Raw genomic sequence first — 21330 nt, forward strand, 5'->3', positions numbered from 1 at the left:
TTACTTATTTACTTATTTAGGCTTGCCAACCAAAGGCGTTGAAAACTGAATGTTTCGGCGTTTCATTTTTCATATATATATTTTTTTAAATGTCTAAAAACATAATTCCACTTTGACATAATGGGTTATTGTGTGTGACACAAAAATTAATTTAATCCATTTTAAATTCAGGCTGAAACACAACAAATTGTGAATACTTTCTGAAGGCACTATTTTATGAGGCAAGTCAGTTAAGAACAAATTCTTATTTACAATGACAGCCTACTGGTGAACAGTGGGTTAACTGCTTAGTTCAGGGGCAGAACAACAGATTTTTACCTTGTCAGCTCGGGGATTCGAACCAGCAACCTTTCCGTTACAGGCCCAACGCTCTAACCACTAAGCTGCTATATGTTATCCGAGCTCATACTTTGTTCGTTATCCTCGCATGGTGAGGTATTGAACGGCATTAGAAAACAGGTTGCCACTCATGTAGACCCATATGTTTTTGAGAAAATCTAAATATGACTTCAAACTAAACTATTTATCTGAGCAATTGTAATGGTATAAAATACTATAATAGTCAACAAATGTTTTGCATACATACAATATAGCTCAGTATTTGTATTTTTTGTTTACTCGTTTTTTTGCTTATCTTTTTCAAGGGTGCCAATCATTTTGGACCTGACTGTATTTGATTCCAGTGGTAACTTCATGACTTGTTTAAAAGGTCGATAGCTAAGGGGTGGGAAATTCAAAATTCAAAAAAAGAGAGAGGTGGGGATGAATGAGTGAACTTGGACTCAATGATGTATCGAACAGACGCATAAAAATCAAGCAATCAAATGTCTCTCTTCTATCAGTGCAGAACATCAGGAAGACCCCAACATTGACCTGCGACATTGACCTGCGAGTCACACTGTAATTAACGTGGACGCTTCATCCCATTTCTCAAATGAAATTAAACCACGGAGAGCAAATCTAGCCAAGCTAATGAAAAGTCAATGTGATAGAAAGTATCCCAAGAGCTCTCCTATGACACACACACACACACACACACACACACACACACACACACACACACACACACACACACACACACACACACACACACACACACACACACACAACCTGTTGAGGCTGTTTTTGGTTTCATGGCCACCCAATTGTGTGACCCCAGGCATGGCAGGCAGGCGGGTGGAGTGACTGTAGTAAATGGATCTGTGTGTAGACTCATCCGTCAGCCCCACTGGCCTCATGTCACACCCACCATTTCCTCAGGCCCCCTGACAGTATTCACCGCCACTGATCACCAGCAGCATCTCCAGGGACCCACGGGGGGGGGGGGGGGGGGGGGGATGAGATGCTGTGTGTTATGATGATGGGGGTTGGTACCAGACCCCCAGTGGACCAGCCCTCTCCCCGTAGCCCCACTAGGGTCCAGGCAGGCAGGCAGAGCGACAGGGTCCCCTCCCCCTCTGGGTTAGCTTCTGAGTTGTGGCTGTAAGGTCCCCAGCCCCAGACCCCCTTTCAACTTGAATGGACCAGCCTCATTGATATTCCTACGCTTTCACACAAGGGGACCCCAATCTCACAATGGCACTGTGGCTTTGTCCGGCAACTGTGTATTTATGAGTGTGTGTGTGTGTGTGTGTGGTGGGGGATTTGTATGTGTGTACAAGTCTACTGGAATGCCTTCTGTTCTGTTGGCTGACCGATGGCAGGGACACGGCAAAGAGACGGATGGGGGGTGGATGTGTGCCCCCCCCCACCTCCGTGTTCAGTTGTAACCCAGAACAGCACTTTAATTTTGCTGTCATAACGTGTATTGATTTCACAAAGCCTTGCAACGACACATGGACGTCTGGTGATCCCTACACACACTCACGCACGCACTCGCACGCATGCACACACACATTAACACACACACTGCCGCTGCCTGCTCAGAGCACAGTGTTCAAAAACAAACCTGGTAGAGCCACATATGTGCACGCGCGCACACACACACACACACACACACACACACACACACTCTCTTTATGAAATAAAACGGTAAAAACTTGATTTGTGGATTCTTCCCCCATCTCTCTCCTCTCTTTCTCTGTCTCGCTCTCCCTCTCTTACACAGTGACACACACACACACACACATAATCTCCATCCATCTTTCTCCCTCTCTGTCACTGTCTATCTCGGTTTCTCTCTCCGTCTCGTTTTGTTCTATTTCTCTCTTCCTGTCAGTTGTAATTACCTCTGTAAACAGCTCTACTTTGATGGCAATGCTTCTGTGATAGCTTGTGTTTGGGGTGCATAAGGAGTGGTGAGGCTGTGTGGAGTGTGCGTGTGTGTGCAAGGATTGCCTGTGTGTGTGTGTGTGCGCATGTGCGCGTGTGTGTTAAAAACACAGCCATTTCCCAAGGACCAGCTAAATCAACTACACTACTATTCCAAAAAAAGATTGAAAGTATAACTTCAAGTTGCAGGCTAACAATGAAGCATCTGTTAAAATTAACGAGCTGCCTTGTGTCTCTGATCTGTGTTGATCTGTTGGGTGTTGATCTGTTGGGTGTTGATCTGTTGGGTGTTGATCTGTTGTGTGGTGATCTGTTGTGTGGTGATCTGTGTCCCTGCAGTGCGACGCTCCTCCCACTCTCTGGCTACTGACATGTTTGAACAGCACCTGGGAGCACACCTGTTACAGGTAAACATCACACACACATGGACGCGGACACACACACACACACACACACGCAGACACACACACACAGGCTCCTCTTAAAATCACTGTGTTTCATCTCAAGTGGATTTATGGTATGAACCTTTATTCACATTGAGAACAAACAGTAGTTGAGAATTGTACACGTTTAGCCAGGTTATTCAAGAGGCACATTCTCTGAACATTTGTTTGTTGCCATGTTTAATCTATTTCAATGTTTTTCCATCAATAATCAAATATTCAACCACGCAAATATGATTACTGTTATAACGTGCTGTAATTGTTCATGGGATAAGGTAGCCATATTTATTCCCGTGACAGTCGGACAGTGGGATGCTGCTTCTCTGTGTCACTCTCCTCCTGCGTTTACAGACGCGTGAACCCCCTCTGATGTCTCCTCGTGATCACCGTCTGCACTCCGGCGAGTCAACACTCGTTAAAAAAAAAATCATGTTTTTTTTTAAACAGCCGACGCCGCCCCGCGGTAGAACTATCAATGACCTTCAAACACCAATAAATATCTGTGGAGTACAGAAACGAGAAAGAGGGAGGGAAAGAAGATAGAAGTGAAAGAGGCGGGGTGTATATAGAATGTCCTGAATGAGAGAGGTATGCCACGACAAAAGACTGCCGTCTGCGCCGAACGTTCTGAGGGGGAACGTCACTGATGGAAATCAAATTAGCGCTTCAGAACACGCTAGGATTCTTTCCTCTTGCCGTACCTCTGTCAGTAATAGCTTGATAATTGCACTTTATTTCTCCGCCATTCAGCCGGGCTCGCCGCGCCCCACCCCCCGGCCACTGCATTTGCATACTGAATGTGTCAGTTGCATAAATTACCGCCACTTTAGCGCCGCCGCCAAAATAGCAATCTTTCATCGGGGCAAAGTGGCCCGAGCTTCCCAGCACACCACTACTCAGTTGTGTGGAAGCTTGTTATTACAACACATATTATTCTGTGAAGGAGTCCTTCCTAATAGGGTGGCTGTATACCTTATCACTTATCATAGCCTAGTAGCCTAGTAGCCTAGTGGTTAGAGCGTTGACTAGTAACTGGAAGGTTGCAAGTTCAAACCCCCTGACAAGGTACAAAATCTGTCGTTCTGCCCCTGAACAGGCAGTTAACCCACTGTTCCTAGGCCGTCATTGAAAATAAGAATTTGTTCTTAACTGACTTGCCTGGTTAAATAAAGGTCAAAAAAAATAAAAAAAATAATCACCACTCCCTGTCTCTCTACCTACCTACCTATCTACCTACCTACCTACCTATCTATCTACCGGTGTCTCTGGTCAGCAGACAGACACAACACAACAGGAAACACCATGGCGTCCTACCGTTATTAACACTGATTGAAACGGCTCTGCTGGTGTCTGCCTGCTCTGTGTTTAATGTGCCTTGTTGACTCTCTGAACAGGCTGGTGGTGTTTACCAGTAGTGTGTCGTGTGTACCTGAGGGGCCAGCCAGACAGGACTGTTGGTGGGGACGGGGGGGAGGTGGGAGAGACTGAGCGGCAAAGGGCTGGTTGTTGGTGGTTCTCCAGCGGCAGGCAGCAGCTCATTGTAATTTGCTCAATACACACTAATTGCTCTAATTTGTCTGTCTGGCTGTGTGTGTGTGTGTGTGTGTGTGTGTGTGTGTGTGTGTGTGTGTGTGTGTGTGTGTGTGTGTGTGTGTGTGTGTGTGCGTGCGTGCGCGTGCGCGTGCGTGTGTGTGTTGCTTCCACAGTCTCTGGACGGCTTTGTGTTTGTGGTAAGCTCAGAGGGACGATTCCTCTACATATCAGAGACTGTTTCCATCTACCTGGGCCTCTCACAGGTAAGGCCTTCTGTACACACACACACACTGACACTCAGTCACTCACATTGTCACTCATACAGGCTACTCCCATCATCTCTCTTTTCATATCAGATGTTGTAATGTGTTTGGGGGTGTTCCCACCTTTGTGTGTCTGACTGTTCTCTTGTGCTTGTCTCTCTAGTTTCCCCCCTCTCTCTCTCTCCCCCCCCCCCCCCCTCCAGGTGCTCACCTCTGTTGATTGCCTGTGGCCCCTTGTACTGTGAATGTTAAGACCTGCCATTTCGACCAGATGCATAAATAATAACAGTAATTACTGGCCCAGCAATCAAAGTGTCGCCCCTGCGCACAGGGCCTGTCTAGGGGAGCAAATCGATAGGCATCTTAAAAGCCCCATTGATTGTGGGGAGGAGAAAAAAACACCAAGGGGGATGGGGAGACAGATAGAGATAGTGAGAGAGGAGGAGGAGGAGAGGAGGGGAGTGATAAGATATGTTTGGACGAAAAAAACATGGAGGATACAGAATGAGAGAGAGAGAAAAGGGAGGATATTACAGTAGCGGTGGTATTTGAGTGGATTTTAAAAGGGGGAATTTGGGTGTGATTGGGAGTCCGCCCCAGTTGGATTTGGACTGTCCTAGTAGTGGCGTGTGTGTGTGTTTGAATTTGCAAGTGCGTGTGTTCGTACCGGTTTGTTTACGTCACAGTTCGGTATATCTCCTGTTAACTGTTGGTAAACACAAACTTAAAATCTAATTATGAAATATATCTGAACAGATGTGAGGAGACTACACAGCCAAATGGCAATGGATAGAGAGAAAGAAATAGCGCACTGGGGATTTTGGTATGCAAATAGAGCTTAAATGTGCAGTTGAAGTGAAAGGCATCATGGGACTGAATAGGTAAACAACAAAGGCCATTCTTATTCATTAAACAGATGGCCTCACTAGTCAAATCTCCTCAAACAGAACTAAACCCACCGGCCTTAAAAAAACGAAATTACAATCGAGATTTACCTTAATTCCAAAACACACACTACCACGTTTAGAAGCTGACAGAGAGAGAGAAGAACTGAAAGACAAAAAGAGAGAGGGACGTAGGTGGGAGAAAGGCCATGCACACTTTCATAGAACAAATCCCTGTCTCTCAGGGAGGAGAGACAGAGCGAGAGAGAAGAAAAACAAGTGAGAAGGGAAATGTAACTGGTGGTTGTTGTTGGAGGACATGGATCTCCCTGTGGACCGCCCTGTCCTGTCCCCCCAGCCTAACCCCTCTGCCCCGGCTTACCCACGGGCCCCCTCTCCAGACAGTGGGGTTTCTTAGACAGGCTTAGCCCAGGTCAGGCACCTTGACCAAGGGCACAGCCCACCGTCCGCTCCCCTGCTACCTGGAGGTGATCATGTCCCTCACCCCGGTTCTCCTGGCCGGAGAGGCCAGCTCTGAACCCAGGACCCCAGGTCCTACTACTCAACCCCCCCCCCCCCTTACCTCCTACATGGCAGGATGGAGGATGGGGGAATTGATCCTGGACTGGTTAGTATGCAGCCCCCATCACTCCCCCTCCCTCTCTCCTCTTCCATCCGTCAGCAGTGGGCTGAGAGTGTGTTGTGGACGACTGCCCGGATGCCTCATACATATTAAAGCACCCTGCTATTATTTATATCAGGTCTCCCCCCCCCCCCCCCCCACCTCACACACTATACCTGTGTCTTTCTCTGTCTCCCTCGCTCTCCTTTCACTCTACTCTCTCTCTCTCTTCCGCTATTTTTCAGCTGCCTCCTTTCCCCAATAGTTTTCTCTCTCTCATCCCTGTGACTGTAGACTGACAGGTAAAGTACCACAGACGTCTGTATTACCCCTTACTGAGGGAGGGTTAAAGGACTGTGGGAAGCCTGGGGTACTCCAGGGCCGACTTCCTGTCTCTGCCAGGGGATTCGGGTCCGTTTACGTCTCGTTTAGCTCGAGCAACTCATTAACACCGGGCTGTTTTCAAACTTTTATCTCTCCGCCGATCCCTCTTCCCTCCCCTCCTCTTCCCCTCTGATTATTTTGTTACACTTTAGAGGAGCTAGCCTTCCTTTTTTTCTCTTTGTTCACACTTAATCTGTGCTCCCTCGCTCAGCTCTCTGGCTGTGATGTCCTTGAAGGCCTGCTGGAAATCCCATAAAGCCCACACTAAATGGATCTAATCCTTAATAGATGGGTTTGTCCTACAGACAAGGGTGTGAGGCTGCAGGCAGGCAGCCAAGCAGGGAGCAGGCAGCCAAGCAGGGAGCAGGCAGCCAAGCAGGGAGCAGGCAGCCAAGCAGGCAGCCAAGCAGGGAGCAGGCAGGCAGGCCGGGAGCAGGCAGGCGCTTTATCAAATGGAATGGAATCTAACCTGCTCTCATTGTGTTTTTATGGATGCCAGAGCCTTAAATGCTGTTATTATCACCTTAAATGTTTAGAGTAGGACACTATGATGCAGGAGGATGATGGCTGGGAGGTGTTAGTGGTCTTCATCCCTCTCTGGGAGTGGGATGGATACGCTCATGCCTATGAATTAATAGGGAATGAATGAACCGATTCAAATAGTCAAATCTGACCTTCAAAAGATGCTGTATCCCTGGTCTCTCTTCGCTTACTTTAATCACCAGATAGATTTGGATCCTTCCGATGTCATGGGTGTATTACTGTAATCTGTGTCTGGCCCCCGACTCAGGGGTGTGTGTGTGTGACACATGCGTGAGCTCCGCTGCAACCTGCCTCACCGCTACATTTGATTGTGTTTAGGTGGAGTTGATGGGCAGCAGTGTGTTTGACTACATCCACCCAGCGGACCATGTGGAGATGGCTGAGCGTCTGGGCATCAGGCCCCACCTGAGGGCCGAGGCTGGCTGCCACGTGGCCCCCGAGAGCGCTTCCAGCTCTGCCTCCACATCCTCCCTGGCCGGGACCCCCGAGCCTGGTACGTCTCACGTACACGTCTGTAGGCCTGGACGGATGTGGTCCAAATGTGACTGTTCCTGAGTTAACTCTGACACCCCCCCCACCCCCCACCCCGTCTCGCTCCATAGCCCCTTCAAGCCCTCTCTCTCCAGGGAACGAACCGCCTGACCGAGGCTTCTTCATCCGTATGAAGTCCACCCTCACCAAGAGAGGCCTCCACGTCAAGTCCTCGGGCTACAAGGTCAGAGTAAGAGACATATATAGAGATATCAAACTCTCCATTCCTGGAAATCATGAAGACTGTGTGTAATGTATAGAGATATCCAACTCTCCATTCCTAGAAATCATGAAGACTGTGTGTAATGTATAGAGATATCCAACTCTCCATTCCTAGAAATCATGAAGACTGTGTGTAATGTATAGAGATATCCAACTCTCCATTCCTAGAAATCATGAAGACTGTGTGTAATGTATAATGTATATGTAGCAAAATTCCAGCAACTTTCCCCAAATTCCCTGGTTTTCCAGAAATGCTGGTTGGAGGATTCCCAGATTTCCTGTTTATTCCCTCGTCAACGCAGGAATCTTCCAACCAGAGTTTCTGGATAATCAAAGAATTTTTGAAAAGTTACAAGAATTTTGCAACTCTAGTAATGTACACGTCACAATTCATTTAGTAGAGACACTGTACATATACAACCATGCAAGTTGTTGTAAACACTATTCTATTGCTGTCAGGTGATCCATGTGACCGGGCGAATCCGCTGTCGCCCTGCCATGGTGCCAGGCTCCGCCCGCTCGGTGCGTCGGCCAATGGGCTTGGTGGCCCTTGCGCACACGCTCCCTCCCTCCACGCTGAACGAGGTGCGCATGGAAAGCCAAATGTTTGTCTTCCGGGTCAACATGGACCTGCAGGTCACCTACTGCGAGAACAGGTACAGCTACAGTGACACACAACGACACAGCAACACAACGACACAGCAACACGACGACACACAGGGACAGATGTCTGCACGGGGGGCACATTTGGTAGTATTGTATGTGGGTGTATTTGATTCAGTTAAGATGGTATGTGTTTGTTTGCCTGTGTATGTGCATCTGTGTGTTTACGTGGATAATACCATCGTTGTTCCCTGTAGGATCTCAGAGTACATGGACCTGAGCCCGGCAGAGGTGGTGGGACACACCTGCTACCACTTCATCCACGTGGAAGACCTGGATAACATCAGACAGAGCCATGAGGACTGTGAGTCACTGCCCACCGTGTGTGTGTGTGTGTGTGTGTGTGTGTGTGTGTGCCCTTTGAACTGCTAACATTTTTGACTAAGTTCATATTTCGCAATCAGCGCCCTCTGCTGCTAAAGTCCTGTAGTGCTATGCCAACCCACTCTTTACTCTGTCTGTCTGTCTGGCTGTCTGTCTGTCTCTCTGTCTCTCTCTGTGTCTCTGTCTCTCTGTCCCCCCCCCCCCCCCAGTGTTGAGGAAGGGTCAGGTGGTGACCGGGTACTACCGTTGGCTCCAGAGGAGAGGGGGTTATCTGTGGGTCCAGTCCTGTGCCACCGTCTCCATCAACCACAAAGCCCCCCACGAACGCAACGTCATCTGGGTCAACTACATCATCAGGTCAGCCCCGTCGCCACGGTAGCAGGTCGAACATGGTGCACAACACATTACGCTCCTAGACAAGGCATCCTACTCCTTCAGTCTACTGTCATTTTTATATACTTAAACTGTAATGACCGTATATACATTTGATTACAATCATGTTAATTTACAACACCGCTATGATACAAGTATTCGCACATGGATTCAAGGAAATTCTATATTTTCCTTTGTCTCTGTCTCTGGACCCACAACCCCCCAGCTCCTAAACACACATACACACTCAAAGACAAACAGACACACGTGCACACTCCAAGACAAACAGACGCACGCACAGAGCAAGAGAGGAGTTGGACAAAAACAAGGGGGAACAGGCTGAATTACAATACTAATTGGAGCAGCGCTTTATAATTACAACAAATGGATGTCAGAATGTTGGGTCTGAATGGTGTTTTAGTTAATTAGTGCTGTAATTACAAGAGCTCATTAACTTCTCCAGCAGCAGCTCCCCCCCCCCCCCTGATCCTGTCTGGGCTCTGTTCTTTACGGGTGGGCTCCTGAGTGGAGCGAGGCTGGCTATGGGAGAGCAGGGGAGGCTGGTGTGTGTGTGTGTGTGTGCGTACAATTGGGGGGGGGGGGGATTGTTGGATACAGCATTGTGGTTTGGGGTAGCTGATGAGGGGTATTCATGGAGAAGAGGCTGGTTGTTGTTGATAGATGAGGGTAATGGTTGGAAGGAAGTTGATACACAATTTACACAATTTAATCTTAGACCATATTAGGGCTCTCTGTAAAGTACTCCCTCCATCCATCTTGCTAAATCAGGGGACAAAAACAGTGGTTTGCTGCAACACTAAGAGCTGTAAAAAGGGACTTTGTCTTTTACTTACTGTCTCTCCCTTTCTCTCTCTCTCTCTCTCTCCCAGTCGAACAGAGCTCCCAGACACTCCCCTGGATCTGCTGCAGCTCCCAGAGAGTCTGAGGGCGGAGCGTCTGAAAGCCAGCTCCTCCCCTTCGGAACTCACACCACAAGCCCGGGGTAGGGAACCACACACACACACGCAATCACTCACACATTTATGGTACACATTGAATCATTCACACAAACATAATTGATGGGATTGGAGGTAGACTAGTGGTTAATAGCAATGGGCCAGTAATCAAAAGGTTGCTGGTTCGATTCCCCGAGACCACTAGGTAAACAATTTGTCGATGTGCCCTTTGAGCAAGGCACTTAACTCTAATTGCTCTGGACAAGAGCGTGTGCTAAATGACTAAAACGTCAAATGTAATGACACATCCACATTTTTCCTAATGAAAAACATCTCACTCTTTTCCCCGTCTCCAGGTCCACAGCCAATGAAAAGCTCTGTGTGTAAAGGTGACCCTGACTCTAAACTGAGAGAGATCTATAATCCCGGAGTCCAATCAGGGGACAGGAGGAAGCGTCCGCTGCGGTCTGACTCTGAAGGCGCTCCCCCAGAAACGCGGCGTCGCCTGGAAGAGTTCCGCCAGAGAGAGGGGAGTGTGTCCGCCGCCTCAGACCTGGGCAGTGAGAGCGAGGGAGAGGAGAGAGCGTGGGAGCAGGGTGGAGACAGCGCGAGGGTCAAACGAGAGGAGGGGCCTTCGAAACGAGGTGGGGAGACCCCAGTGAGGGGTGGCGGGGTGCACAACGGCCGTGCGGTAATCCAGCACCTGAAGAGTGTAGTGTCCTCGCCTCTCTCTGGTCCCCACAACATCAAGACTGAACATGAGGCACTGGCTGCAGGGGGTCGCTGGACACACACACACACCTCCTCACACACACAACCCCCACCCTCGCACACACACACCCCTTGCGGCAGCCTGAACGGCGACAGTCCCCCGACCCCTATCCCGGACTCCTCCTCCAGCAGTGAAGCCCCACCCAAAGGTATTTTCACCCCGCCCTCCCCCGCCATGTCTCCTCCCATGTCCGGCTCCTCCCCTCTACCCTGTGAGGAGCGGGGAATGTTGTCTGGAGGCCGGGTGGGCGGGCCTGACTTTGAGCTGTTGCAGAGACTGGCAGCGGGGGGTGCTGCAGGACGGGTGCTGTTCCACCCCCTGACCCTCGGCCCCCAGGGGCCACAGAGCCTGTACGCCCCCAGTACCATCCGCTATGCGCCCCCAGAGCTGCCCCCCTCCCACCCCGGTGCTGAGGGGCTGCGCGCCGACCACCACAAGGGCCCCCCAGCCTTCTTCCCCCACCTCCAGAGGCTGGCCGGCCTGCCCTCCTTCAGTGGGTTCTCCGCCTCGGACAATCCCTTCAACCCCTTCTGTATGAACGGACTGAGGGGGGCCGCAGGGTCCGAGGAGGACTGAAAGAGAGGAGGGGCTAGAGAGAGAGACATGGGGGGCAGGACATTGGGACATATGGGGTTGGGAAACTGAAGAAAGGACCATTTGCACTGCTTCCGTTGGGGAGTCAGACGGTGTCCGACACAGGCGACAGGATGGGTGACACTCAAAGTGGACTTTGACACTTGACTTTACCCCACTAGCTGTCCAAGCTTTGTCCCCCTCTCTGCTCTACCACATCCTCTCTCCGCTGCTGTTAAATGACTGTGCAGTGTTCCATGTCTAAAGCCATATTGTACATAGAGACAGGGCCATGACATACCTTCACTACTCCTTCCTCAGTATTATAACAACTGCTCCTGAGTCTGTGTGACTGAAGGAGAAAGAAAAAAAGGGGGGGGGAAAATGGATGACATTTTTTCACTTGTTTGTGTGAAATACTGAATCGTCTCTTAAACAGAGTTAGAAACTATACTCTGACACAATAGTGGAAATATCGAGGTCTGAGCCGATCTCATGGACGCCCAAAATAATATTCGAACACATCTCGGGTACTCCTTCCTTCCATAAAGGGAACCCCGCTGAAGAGGGTTTGTAACACTGAAAGCACAGAGGAGTGAGAGAGTCCCAGATGACATTCCATTCCACTCTGAGACTGTTCTGTCTGGGGAAGAAAGGTATGGGAGGGGGAACGTACAATACCTCTACTGGCTGGTCACTTTGTAATGTTTTCAGTCTTGTAAAAACTGGGAAAATAGTCCTACAGAATGAAGTGTTGTTAAAGACGCTGGGCTGTGCTGTGTATGAGATGAAAGCCATAGTCCTGTTATATTGTCATGTTGTTGTCATAGGGGGAAGTGGGAGAGGTGTAAGAACGATTGTCTTGGTAGAGGACATACTTTGGGAAATGCCACAGTTTAATTCAGAAACCCTCAACAAATGTATTAGAAATAAAGGGTTTAGGGAGAGGGGGGGGGGGGGGAGATCTTCTTTTTTCTCAAAATATTTGTCCCGAGCACTTACTGAAATTTGTTATGAACACATAGCACTTCATCTTTTGAATTTCCTTGTGTGTATTAAGGATTAAATACAAGAGTGGTCAAGATGAATTACCACAAACGGCCTACAGAATGTAGGGTAATTTAAAGAAAGACCACAGGAGTTTAATACATGGTCATTAAACATGTGGTCGTTCAAATATGACCGTGGGGATTTAGTACAGTTGGTGGTCAATAAAAAAAGAACCAACATTTTGTTCTCAAAGTGGAACATCCATATTAGGTCGTTAGAGGTGGGGTGGAAAACAGGGGTCAAATATTCATATATTAAATCGTATAAAAATATATTAATTTTTATACTCATCACCAGATATTCCATCCAAAATATTGTGAGGTCATAAAAGAAAGACATCCCAAACTGATATTAAAAGAGAGATTAAAATGCCCCGATCGTAAATCGCTATCCTGGTCAAAAATGAAGCGTTGCTTATGGACTGGGTTGGATGTCGGCTGGACAAGACCATATCTGGCATACAGGGGGGTGTCTGTGCGTCGGTTCTAATTCCACTGGCTCTACTACAATAAGACCAGATAAAAACCCTTAAGCATTACTGTGACTCTAACCCGTTTCTGTTCAAATATCTGTGAATATACCATCCACTTCTCATCTTCCAATTAAAATGAACCAATGTATAAAAACTATCATACTAATGACGATAATAAAATATTTCATTAGAGGAGCACAAGAAACATTTCTGATATCCTTGTTCTGGTGTCTGCCTGGCTGTCGATACGAGTGGGCCGAGGTACTGCCTGGCTCGAAAAACATGCCTTCAAAATGTATCTTAATATGTCTTGAAAGGTCTCCTAAGTGTCTCAAGTCGTCTCAACTCCGTCTCAAGATGTCACATGGTGATTGCTGAGTATGTACAGTACCAGTCAAAAGTTTGGACACACCTACTCATTCAAGGGTTTTTCTTTATTTGGACTATTTTCTACATTGTAGAATAATAGGGAAGACATCAAAACTATGAAATAACACATGTGGAATCACGTAGTAACCAAAAAAGGTGTTAAACAAATGAAAGTATATTTTATATTTGAGATTCTTCAAAGTTGCCACCCTTTGCCTTGATGACAGCTTTGCAGACTCTGGGCATTCTCTCAACCAGCTTCATGAGGTGGTTACCGAGAATGCATTTCAATTAACAGGTGTGCCTTGGTAAAGGTTCATTTGTGGACTTTCTTTCCTTCTTAATGCGTTTGAGCCAATCAGTTGTGTTGTGACAAGGTAAGGTGGGTATACAGAAGATATCCCTATTTGGTAAAAGACCAAGTCATATTATGGCAAGAACAGATCAAATAAGCAAAGAGAAACAGCAGTCCATCATTACTTTAAGACATAAAGAACTTTGAAAGTTTCTTCAAGTGCAGTCGCAAAAACCATCAAGCGCTATGATGAAACTGGCTCTCATGAGGACCGCCACAGGAAAGGAAGACCCAGAGTTACCTTTGCTGTAGAGGATAAGTTCATTGGAGTTACCAGCCTCAGAAATTGCAGCCCAAATAAATGCTTCACAGAGTTCAAGTAACAGACACATCACAAACATCAACTGTTCAGAGGAGACTTCCTCTTCATGGTCAAATTGCTGCAAAGAAACAACTACTAAAGGACACCAATAAGAAGAAGAGACTTGCTTGGGAAGAAACACGAGCAATGGACATTAGACCGGTAGAAATCTGTCCTTTGGTCTCATGAGTCCAAATTTGAGATTTTTGGTTCCAACCACCTTGTGAGACTCAGAGTAGGGGAACGGATGATCTCCGCATGTGTGGTTCCCACCGTGAAGCATGGTGGTGGAGGTGTGATGGTGGTTTGTTGGTGACAATGTCATGGATTCATTTAGAATTCAAGGCACACTTAACCAGCATGGCTACCGCTATACGCCATCCCATCTGGTTTGCACTTAGTGGGACTATCATTTGTTTTTCAACTGGACAATGACCCAACACACCTCCAGGCTGTGTAAGAGCTATTTTACCAAGAAGAAGAGTGATGTAGTGCTGCATCAGATGACCTGGCCTCCACAATCACCCGACCCCAATTGAGATGGTTTGGGATGTGGTGGACCGCAGAGTGAAGGAAAAGCAGCCAACAAGTGCTCAGCAAATATGAGAGATCCTTCAAGACTGTTGTAAAAGCTTTCCAGGTGAAGCTGGTTGAGAGAATGCCAAGTGTGTGCAAAGCTGTCATCAAGGCAAAGGGTGGCAACTTTGAAGAATCTAAAATCTATTTGTTTAACACTTTTTTGGTTACTACATGATTCCATATGTGTTATTTCATAGTTTTGATGTCTTCACTATTATTCTACAATGTAGAAAATAGTCCAAATAAAGAAAAACCCTTGAATGAGTAGGTGTGTCCAAACTTTTGACTGGTACTGTACACCGGCCCACACAACAATATTAATGAAAAAGTACCTGTTGTAAAATCCATCATCCAAATTGGTCCCTGTGGACCAGGTTTGAGTGTCCCTGGCCTGATGTGGTGCAGATGGAACAGGCCCATTAGACAGTATATATCCAGGTTTATGAGCCGAAACTCTCTAAATAATAGCTCGGAAGATATAGACAAAGGGGTGTGTGTGTGTGTGTGTGTGTGTGTGTGTGTGTGTGTGTGTGTGTGTGTGTGTGTGTGTGTGTGTGTGTGTGTGTGTGTGTGTGTGCGCATTTGTGTCTGTCTGCCCGAGGCCGTGTGTATGCATAGAGTGTGTTGTTTGAATGGCCGGTGTATCTGTGTGTGCGTATGTTAGCGTGTGTGTGTTACCGAGGGGTCGTACGTGCGTATGTTTCAGAGCGGGTGTTGTGTTGTTCCAGGCAGCCCTAGGGAGGGGCTCTGACATTGAAGACGGGTTAAATCCTGTTTTACATTCTAGTGGCAGGCCCCAGTTCATTAGAGTGAGGATCATTCCTCCTCAAGACCAAAGGAAGCGCATACTAAACGAGAGCAGTTGTTGGGGAGAACATTTGAGTGTGCGGGCGTGTGTGCCTGCCGTGCGCGTGTGTGTGTGTGCACGTCTGCTGTGTGTACGCGTGTGTGTAAAGAGAGTTCAGAAATGACCTCGGGTTCCTCTATCTCTTCTTTTCTCAGGTGTGAGTTCTTCCTGTTCCATGGTGGGTGTAAAGGCGTGTCTCTACGTCTCAGATAGGGACTGTGGGTTTGTGGGGGACATGGGCATCTCTCCTCAACTCCATGCCCTGGCTGTCTGTCTGTCAGGGACTTTGAAGGCTTACTGTGCATTCGGAAAGTATTCACAACCCTGGACTTTTTCCACGTTTTCTTACTTTACGGCCTTATTCTAAAATGGATTTAAAAAATAAATAATAATAATCTCATCAATCTACACACAATACCCCATAATGACAAAGCAAACACTTAAATATCCCATTTACATAAGTACTCAGACCCTTTACTCAGTACTTTATTGATGCACTTTTGGCAGTGATTACAGCTTCTTGGGTATGCTTGGCACACCTGTGTTTGGGAAGTTTCTCCCATTCTTCTCTGCATGTCCTCTCAAGCTCTGTCAGGTCTCTCCAGAGATGTTCGATCGGGTTCAAGTCCGGGCTCTGGCTGGGCCACTCAAGGACATTCAGAGACTTGTCCCGAAGCCATGGGATGGTGCCAGGTTTCCTCCAGATGTGACTGTTGGCATTCAGGCCAAATAGTTACATTTGGTTTCATCAGACCAGAGAATCTTGTTTCTCATGGTCTGAGAGTCCTTTAGGTGCCTTTTGGCAAATGCCTTTTGGCAAATTCCAATCAATTTAATTTACGACAGGTGGACTCCAATAATGTGGAATGTGGAATTTCTTTCCTTCTTAATGCATTTGAGACAATCAGTTGTGTTGTGACAAGGTAGGAGTGGCACAGTATACAGAAGATAGCCCTATTTGGTAAAAGACCAAGTCCATATTATGACAAGTCGCAAAAACCATCAAGCGCTATGATGAAACTGGCTCTCACAAGGAACGCCACAGGAAATGAAGACCCAGATTTACCTCTGCTGCAGAGGTTATGTTTATTAGAGTTACCAGCCTCAGAAACAAATAACTGGCAATTAACTGCACCTCAGATTGCAGCCCAAATATATGCTTCACAGAGTTCAAGTAACAGACACATCTCAACATCAACTGTTCAGAGGAGACTGCGTGAATCAGGCCTTCATGGTCGTATTGCTGTAAAAAAAACACTACTAAAGGACACCAAGAAACACAAGCAATAGACATTAGACCCGTCCATTGGTCTGAGTCCAAATTTGAGATTTTTGGTTCCAACCGCTGTATCTTTGTGAGACGCAGAGTAGGTGAACGGATAATCTCTGCATGTGTGGTTCCCACCATGAAGCATGGAGGAGGAGGTGTGATGGTGCGTTGCTGGTGACACTCTGTGATTTATTTAGAATTTAAGGCACTCGTAACCAGCATGGCTACCACAGCATTCTACAGCGATACGCCATCCCGTTTTGTTTGCGCTTAGTGGGACTGTCATTTGTTTTTCAACTGGAAAATGACAAACCTCCAGGCTGTGTAAGGGCTATTTTACCAAGAAGGAGAGATATGGAGTGCTGCATCAGATGACCTGGCCTCCACAATCACCCGACCTCAACCCAATTGAGATGTTTTGAGATAAGTTGGACCGCAGAGTGAAGGAAAAACAGCCAACAAGTGCTCAGCATATGTGGAAACTCATTCAAGACTGTTGGAAAAGCATTCCAGAGAATGCCAAGAGTGTGCAAAGCTGTCATCAAGGCAAAAGGTGGCTACTTTGAATAATCTAAAATCAAAGATCTAATTGTTTAACATTTTTTTGTTACAACATGATTCCATATGTGTTATTTCATAGTTTTCTTCATAGTTTTCATATCTCCACTATTATTCGTCGTTGTTGGTAATCAAGCCTACCACTGTAGTGTCGTCTGCAAACTTGATGATTGAGTTGGAGGCGTGCATGGACACGCAGTCATGGTTGAACAAGGAGTACAGGAGAGGGCTGAGAACGCGCCCTTGCGGGGCCCCAGTGTTGAGGATGTTGTTTCCTACCCTCACCACCTGTGGGTGGCCCTTCAAATTCCAGGATACAGTTACACAGGGCGGGGTCGAGACCCAGGGTTTCGAGCTTAATGATGAGTTTGGAGGGTACTATGGTGTTAAATGCTGAGCTGTAATCGATGAACAGCATTCTTACATAGGTATTCCTCTTGTCCAGATGGGTTAGGGCAGTGTGCAGTGTGATTGCGTCGTCTGTGGACCTATTGGAGCGGTAAGCAAATTGGAGTGAGTCTAGGGTATCAGGTAGGGTGGAGGTGATTTGGTCCTTGACTAGTCTCTCAAAGCACTTCATGATGACGGAAGTGAGTGCTACGGGACAATAGTTGTTTAGCTCAGTTACTTTAGCTTTCATGGGAACAGGAACAATGGTGACCCTCTTGAAGCATTTGGGAACAGCAGACTGGGATAGGGATTGATTGAATGAATATGTCCGTAAACACGCCAGCCAGCTGGTCTGCTCATGCTCTGAGTACGCGGCTAAGGATGCTTTCTGGACTGGCAGCCTTGCGAGGGTTAACACGTTTAAATGTTTTACTCACGTTGGCCGTGATGGGGCTGGTTTTCTTTTTGTAATCCGTGATTGACTGTAGACCCTGCTACATTCGTCTTGTGTCTGAGCCGTTGAAATGTGACTCTACATTGTCTCTATACTGACGCTTAGCTTGTTTGATTGCCTTCCTAAGGGAATAACTACACTGTTTGTATTCGGTCATGTTTCCGGTCTCCTTGCCATGATTAAAAGCAGTGGTACGTGCTTTCAGTTTTGTGCGAATGCTGCCATCAATCCACGGTTTCTGGTTGGGGAAGGTTTTAAAGGTCACCGTGGGTACAATATCACCGATGCACTTGCTAATAAACTCGCTCACCGATTCAGTGTATACATCAATGTGTTGTCTGAGGTTACCCGGAACATATCCCAGTCTACGTGATCGAAGCAATGTTGAAGTGTGGAATCCGATTGGTTGGACCAGCGTTGAACAGACCTGAGCACGGGCGTTTCCTGTTTCAGTTTCTGTCTATAGGCTGGAAGCAACAAAATGGAGTCGTGGTCAGATTTGCCAAAAGGAGGGCGAGGGAGGGTTTGTATGCGTCGCGGAAGTTAGAGTAGCAATGATCCAGAATGCTGTCAGCCCTGGTCGCGAATTATATATGCTGATAAAATTTAGGGAGCCTTGTTTTCAGATTAGCTTTGTTAAAATCCCCAGCTACAATAAATGCAGCCTCAGGATATATGGTTTCCAGTTTACAGAGTCCATTGAAGTTATTTTCGCTTTGTCATTATGGGGTATTGTGTGTAGAGTGGGGGAAACATTTTATTTAATCATTTTTAGAACAAGGCTGTACAATTTGAAAAAGTCCAGGGGTAAAAATACCTCCCGAATGCTCTGTTATCTCAGCCCCTGAGTGGAAGGGCAGTCTCTAGGGAAATACCTTCGCACATGGGCCTGACACTGAAACTGAAAACATTAGGGGAAACATGAGTGAGATCTGAAGGTTCCTTTACTAGACCTTTACATCCCCTCTCCTCCCTCCATCCTCTCCCCAACTACACCACACTTACCACCTCTCCTCTCCTTTAACACTATTAACCCCCCTCCTTCAGTCTCTCCATCCCCATCCACACCGCCTGTTCCACTCAGTCTTTCACTGCCACAGCCCCATCCCCTCCTCTATTCTGTCCAGATTGTGAGTGGAGGGTAATATGCTCATCTATAACCTGCCATGGTGCCGTGAGGTGGGTTGGTGATGGTGTTGTGAGTCAGTCCATGGGCCGGGTGTTTGTCAGTGTGGACGCGTGCTGCTGGGTAGCCATGCCCTTTAGACGCGCCAGGCCCCAGGAGCCGCCTGCATGCCAAGCAGAGCCGCCTGCGCAGTCAGACGCAGCCGAGGAGGGGAGGTGGGAGGGTGGCAGGATGCAGCACCGACACACCCTGCATGAGAAACTAACTGCGCCAAAACGCCTGGGTTGGAGTGGTGGGGAGAGAGAGAGAGAAGGAAAGAGAAGAGGAGAGGGAGGGTTAGATGCACTGGAGTTTACCTGAGTGACACAGACTGATGTAGAGAGAGAAAAAGTAGGATTAATCGAAAAAGCGGATGGGCATCTGACCTCAGGACAGAGAGGAGAGTCTCAGCAGCTCATGCCTCGACCCAAACCTTCTCACCTCTCCAGTGAATGAATCAATGGATGAGAGAGATAACCCACACCTGGGCAGTAACCTATTAAGTGATCACTATCGTCACCCTCCCGGTGTTATCCAGACAGCACTGAGGTGCTGCTCTGTGTGTAGTGTACCCAGAGAGGAGGATGGGAGGAATACATGGCATCAATGCTTGGTTGAGTGAAACGAACGACACAACACGGTTTTAAATGAAGGGAATGTCAGCCATTTTGGTTTAATATTCTTACTCCATTTCTATGGTGTCACATCTGATAAGCCTACATTTGATTGTGCAACATTCTGATCTCTTTAAAAAGGTGCTACACAAAGGAAATTACAACGCGCAAGTTGTTTTGGTCCAACAGCTTAAAAAAAAATCTTGTTGAAAATATAATTTCACAGCAATTTAGATGGTACAATGACTCCCTACACTATTCAGTGCTTGTTTTCGCACATAAACTGAAATTGAGCGAACGGTGTAGAATTTTATCAACCAAGGAAATTACAGAGCGATTTCCACTAGCTAACACAGCCACAAAGTCAAAAACAGATTCCGCTCCGGAGGGAGAAATCAATAGGCGAATATCACAATACCGGTGGGTAAGTAATATTGCGGAAAAACAATCATTCCACTATTAGCTCAAAATATATTAAATACTTTTCCTGAAATTACAATGGAAAAATTCAAGAAATCCTGCGTAGCACCTTTAAGTATCAACCACAAACATACATTAGTCTTTTCACGTAGGGGTCAAACACACAACACCAGTTTGATTTTGGAACTGTGTTTATGTACACATTCATACATGAAGTCTAATGATATACAGTAAGTTGTACTGAAGGCCATGCAGAAATCAAATACATCACACTGCAACTCCATACAGATTATCTCTAGCGACTAACTCGCCGCGTTCTACCATCCAGGTCTCGCATGCTAATGTTCTGTAGCGCAGCGGTCAGGTCAGGATGGTGGATCAGGCTAGAGGATAACCATACCTACAGTGCATTCGTAAAGTATTCAAACCTGATGACTTTTCTCCACATTTTGATACGTTACAGCCTGATTCTAAAATTGATAAATGCTAACATTTCCTCGTCAATCTACACATAATATAACAATGCAAAAACAGTTCACATTTTTTTTGTGCAAAAAAACAAAACCTGAAAACAATTATTTTCATAAGTATTCATACCCTTTTGCTACGAGACTCAATTCATCTCAGGTGCATCCTGTTTCCATTGATCATCCTTGATGTTTCTACAACTTGATGGGTAAATTAAATTAAATTAAATTGATTGGAAAGGCACACACCTGTCTATATAAGGTTACAGTTGGCAGTGCATGTAAGAGCAAAAACCAAGCCATGAAGTCGAAGGAATTGTCCATAGAGCTTAGAGACAGGATTGTATCAAGGCAAAGATCTGGGGAAGGGTACCACAAAAATTGTCTGCAGCATTGAAGGTCCCCAAAAACACACTAGCCTCCATCATTCTTAAACGTAAGAAGTTTGGAACAACCAAGAGTCTTCCTAGAGCTGTCCCCCCGGCCAAACTGAGCAATCGGGGGAGAAGGGCCTTGGTCAGGGAGGTGACCGAGAACCCGATGGTCACTCTGACAGAGCTCCAGAGTTCCTCTGTGGAGATGGGAGAACCGTCCAGAAGGATAACCAACTCTGCAGCACTCTACCAATCAGGCCAGATGGAAGCCACTCCTCAGTAAAAGGTA

At 46.9% G+C, this 21330-nt stretch overlaps 1 protein-coding gene across 1 annotated transcript in view; it reads left to right on the forward strand.

The window, feature by feature from the left end:
• Positions 1-13213, forward strand: part of LOC109904766 (neuronal PAS domain-containing protein 1) — a 38584-nt gene extending 25371 nt beyond the window's left edge. The window contains exons 4-12 of the mRNA XM_031790472.1: positions 2611-2678; positions 4421-4510; positions 7262-7436; positions 7546-7658; positions 8156-8352; positions 8557-8663; positions 8893-9040; positions 9946-10058; positions 10368-13213. Coding sequence (XP_031646332.1) covers positions 2611-2678; positions 4421-4510; positions 7262-7436; positions 7546-7658; positions 8156-8352; positions 8557-8663; positions 8893-9040; positions 9946-10058; positions 10368-11359 — 2003 coding nt within the window. The 3' untranslated portion in view covers positions 11360-13213. The remainder of the gene's footprint in view (positions 1-2610; positions 2679-4420; positions 4511-7261; positions 7437-7545; positions 7659-8155; positions 8353-8556; positions 8664-8892; positions 9041-9945; positions 10059-10367) is intronic.
• The last annotated feature ends 8117 nt before the right edge of the window (positions 13214-21330 follow it).

Source organism: Oncorhynchus kisutch, linkage group LG15 (genome assembly GCF_002021735.2).
Source record: "Oncorhynchus kisutch isolate 150728-3 linkage group LG15, Okis_V2, whole genome shotgun sequence".
NCBI lineage: Eukaryota > Metazoa > Chordata > Actinopteri > Salmoniformes > Salmonidae > Oncorhynchus > Oncorhynchus kisutch.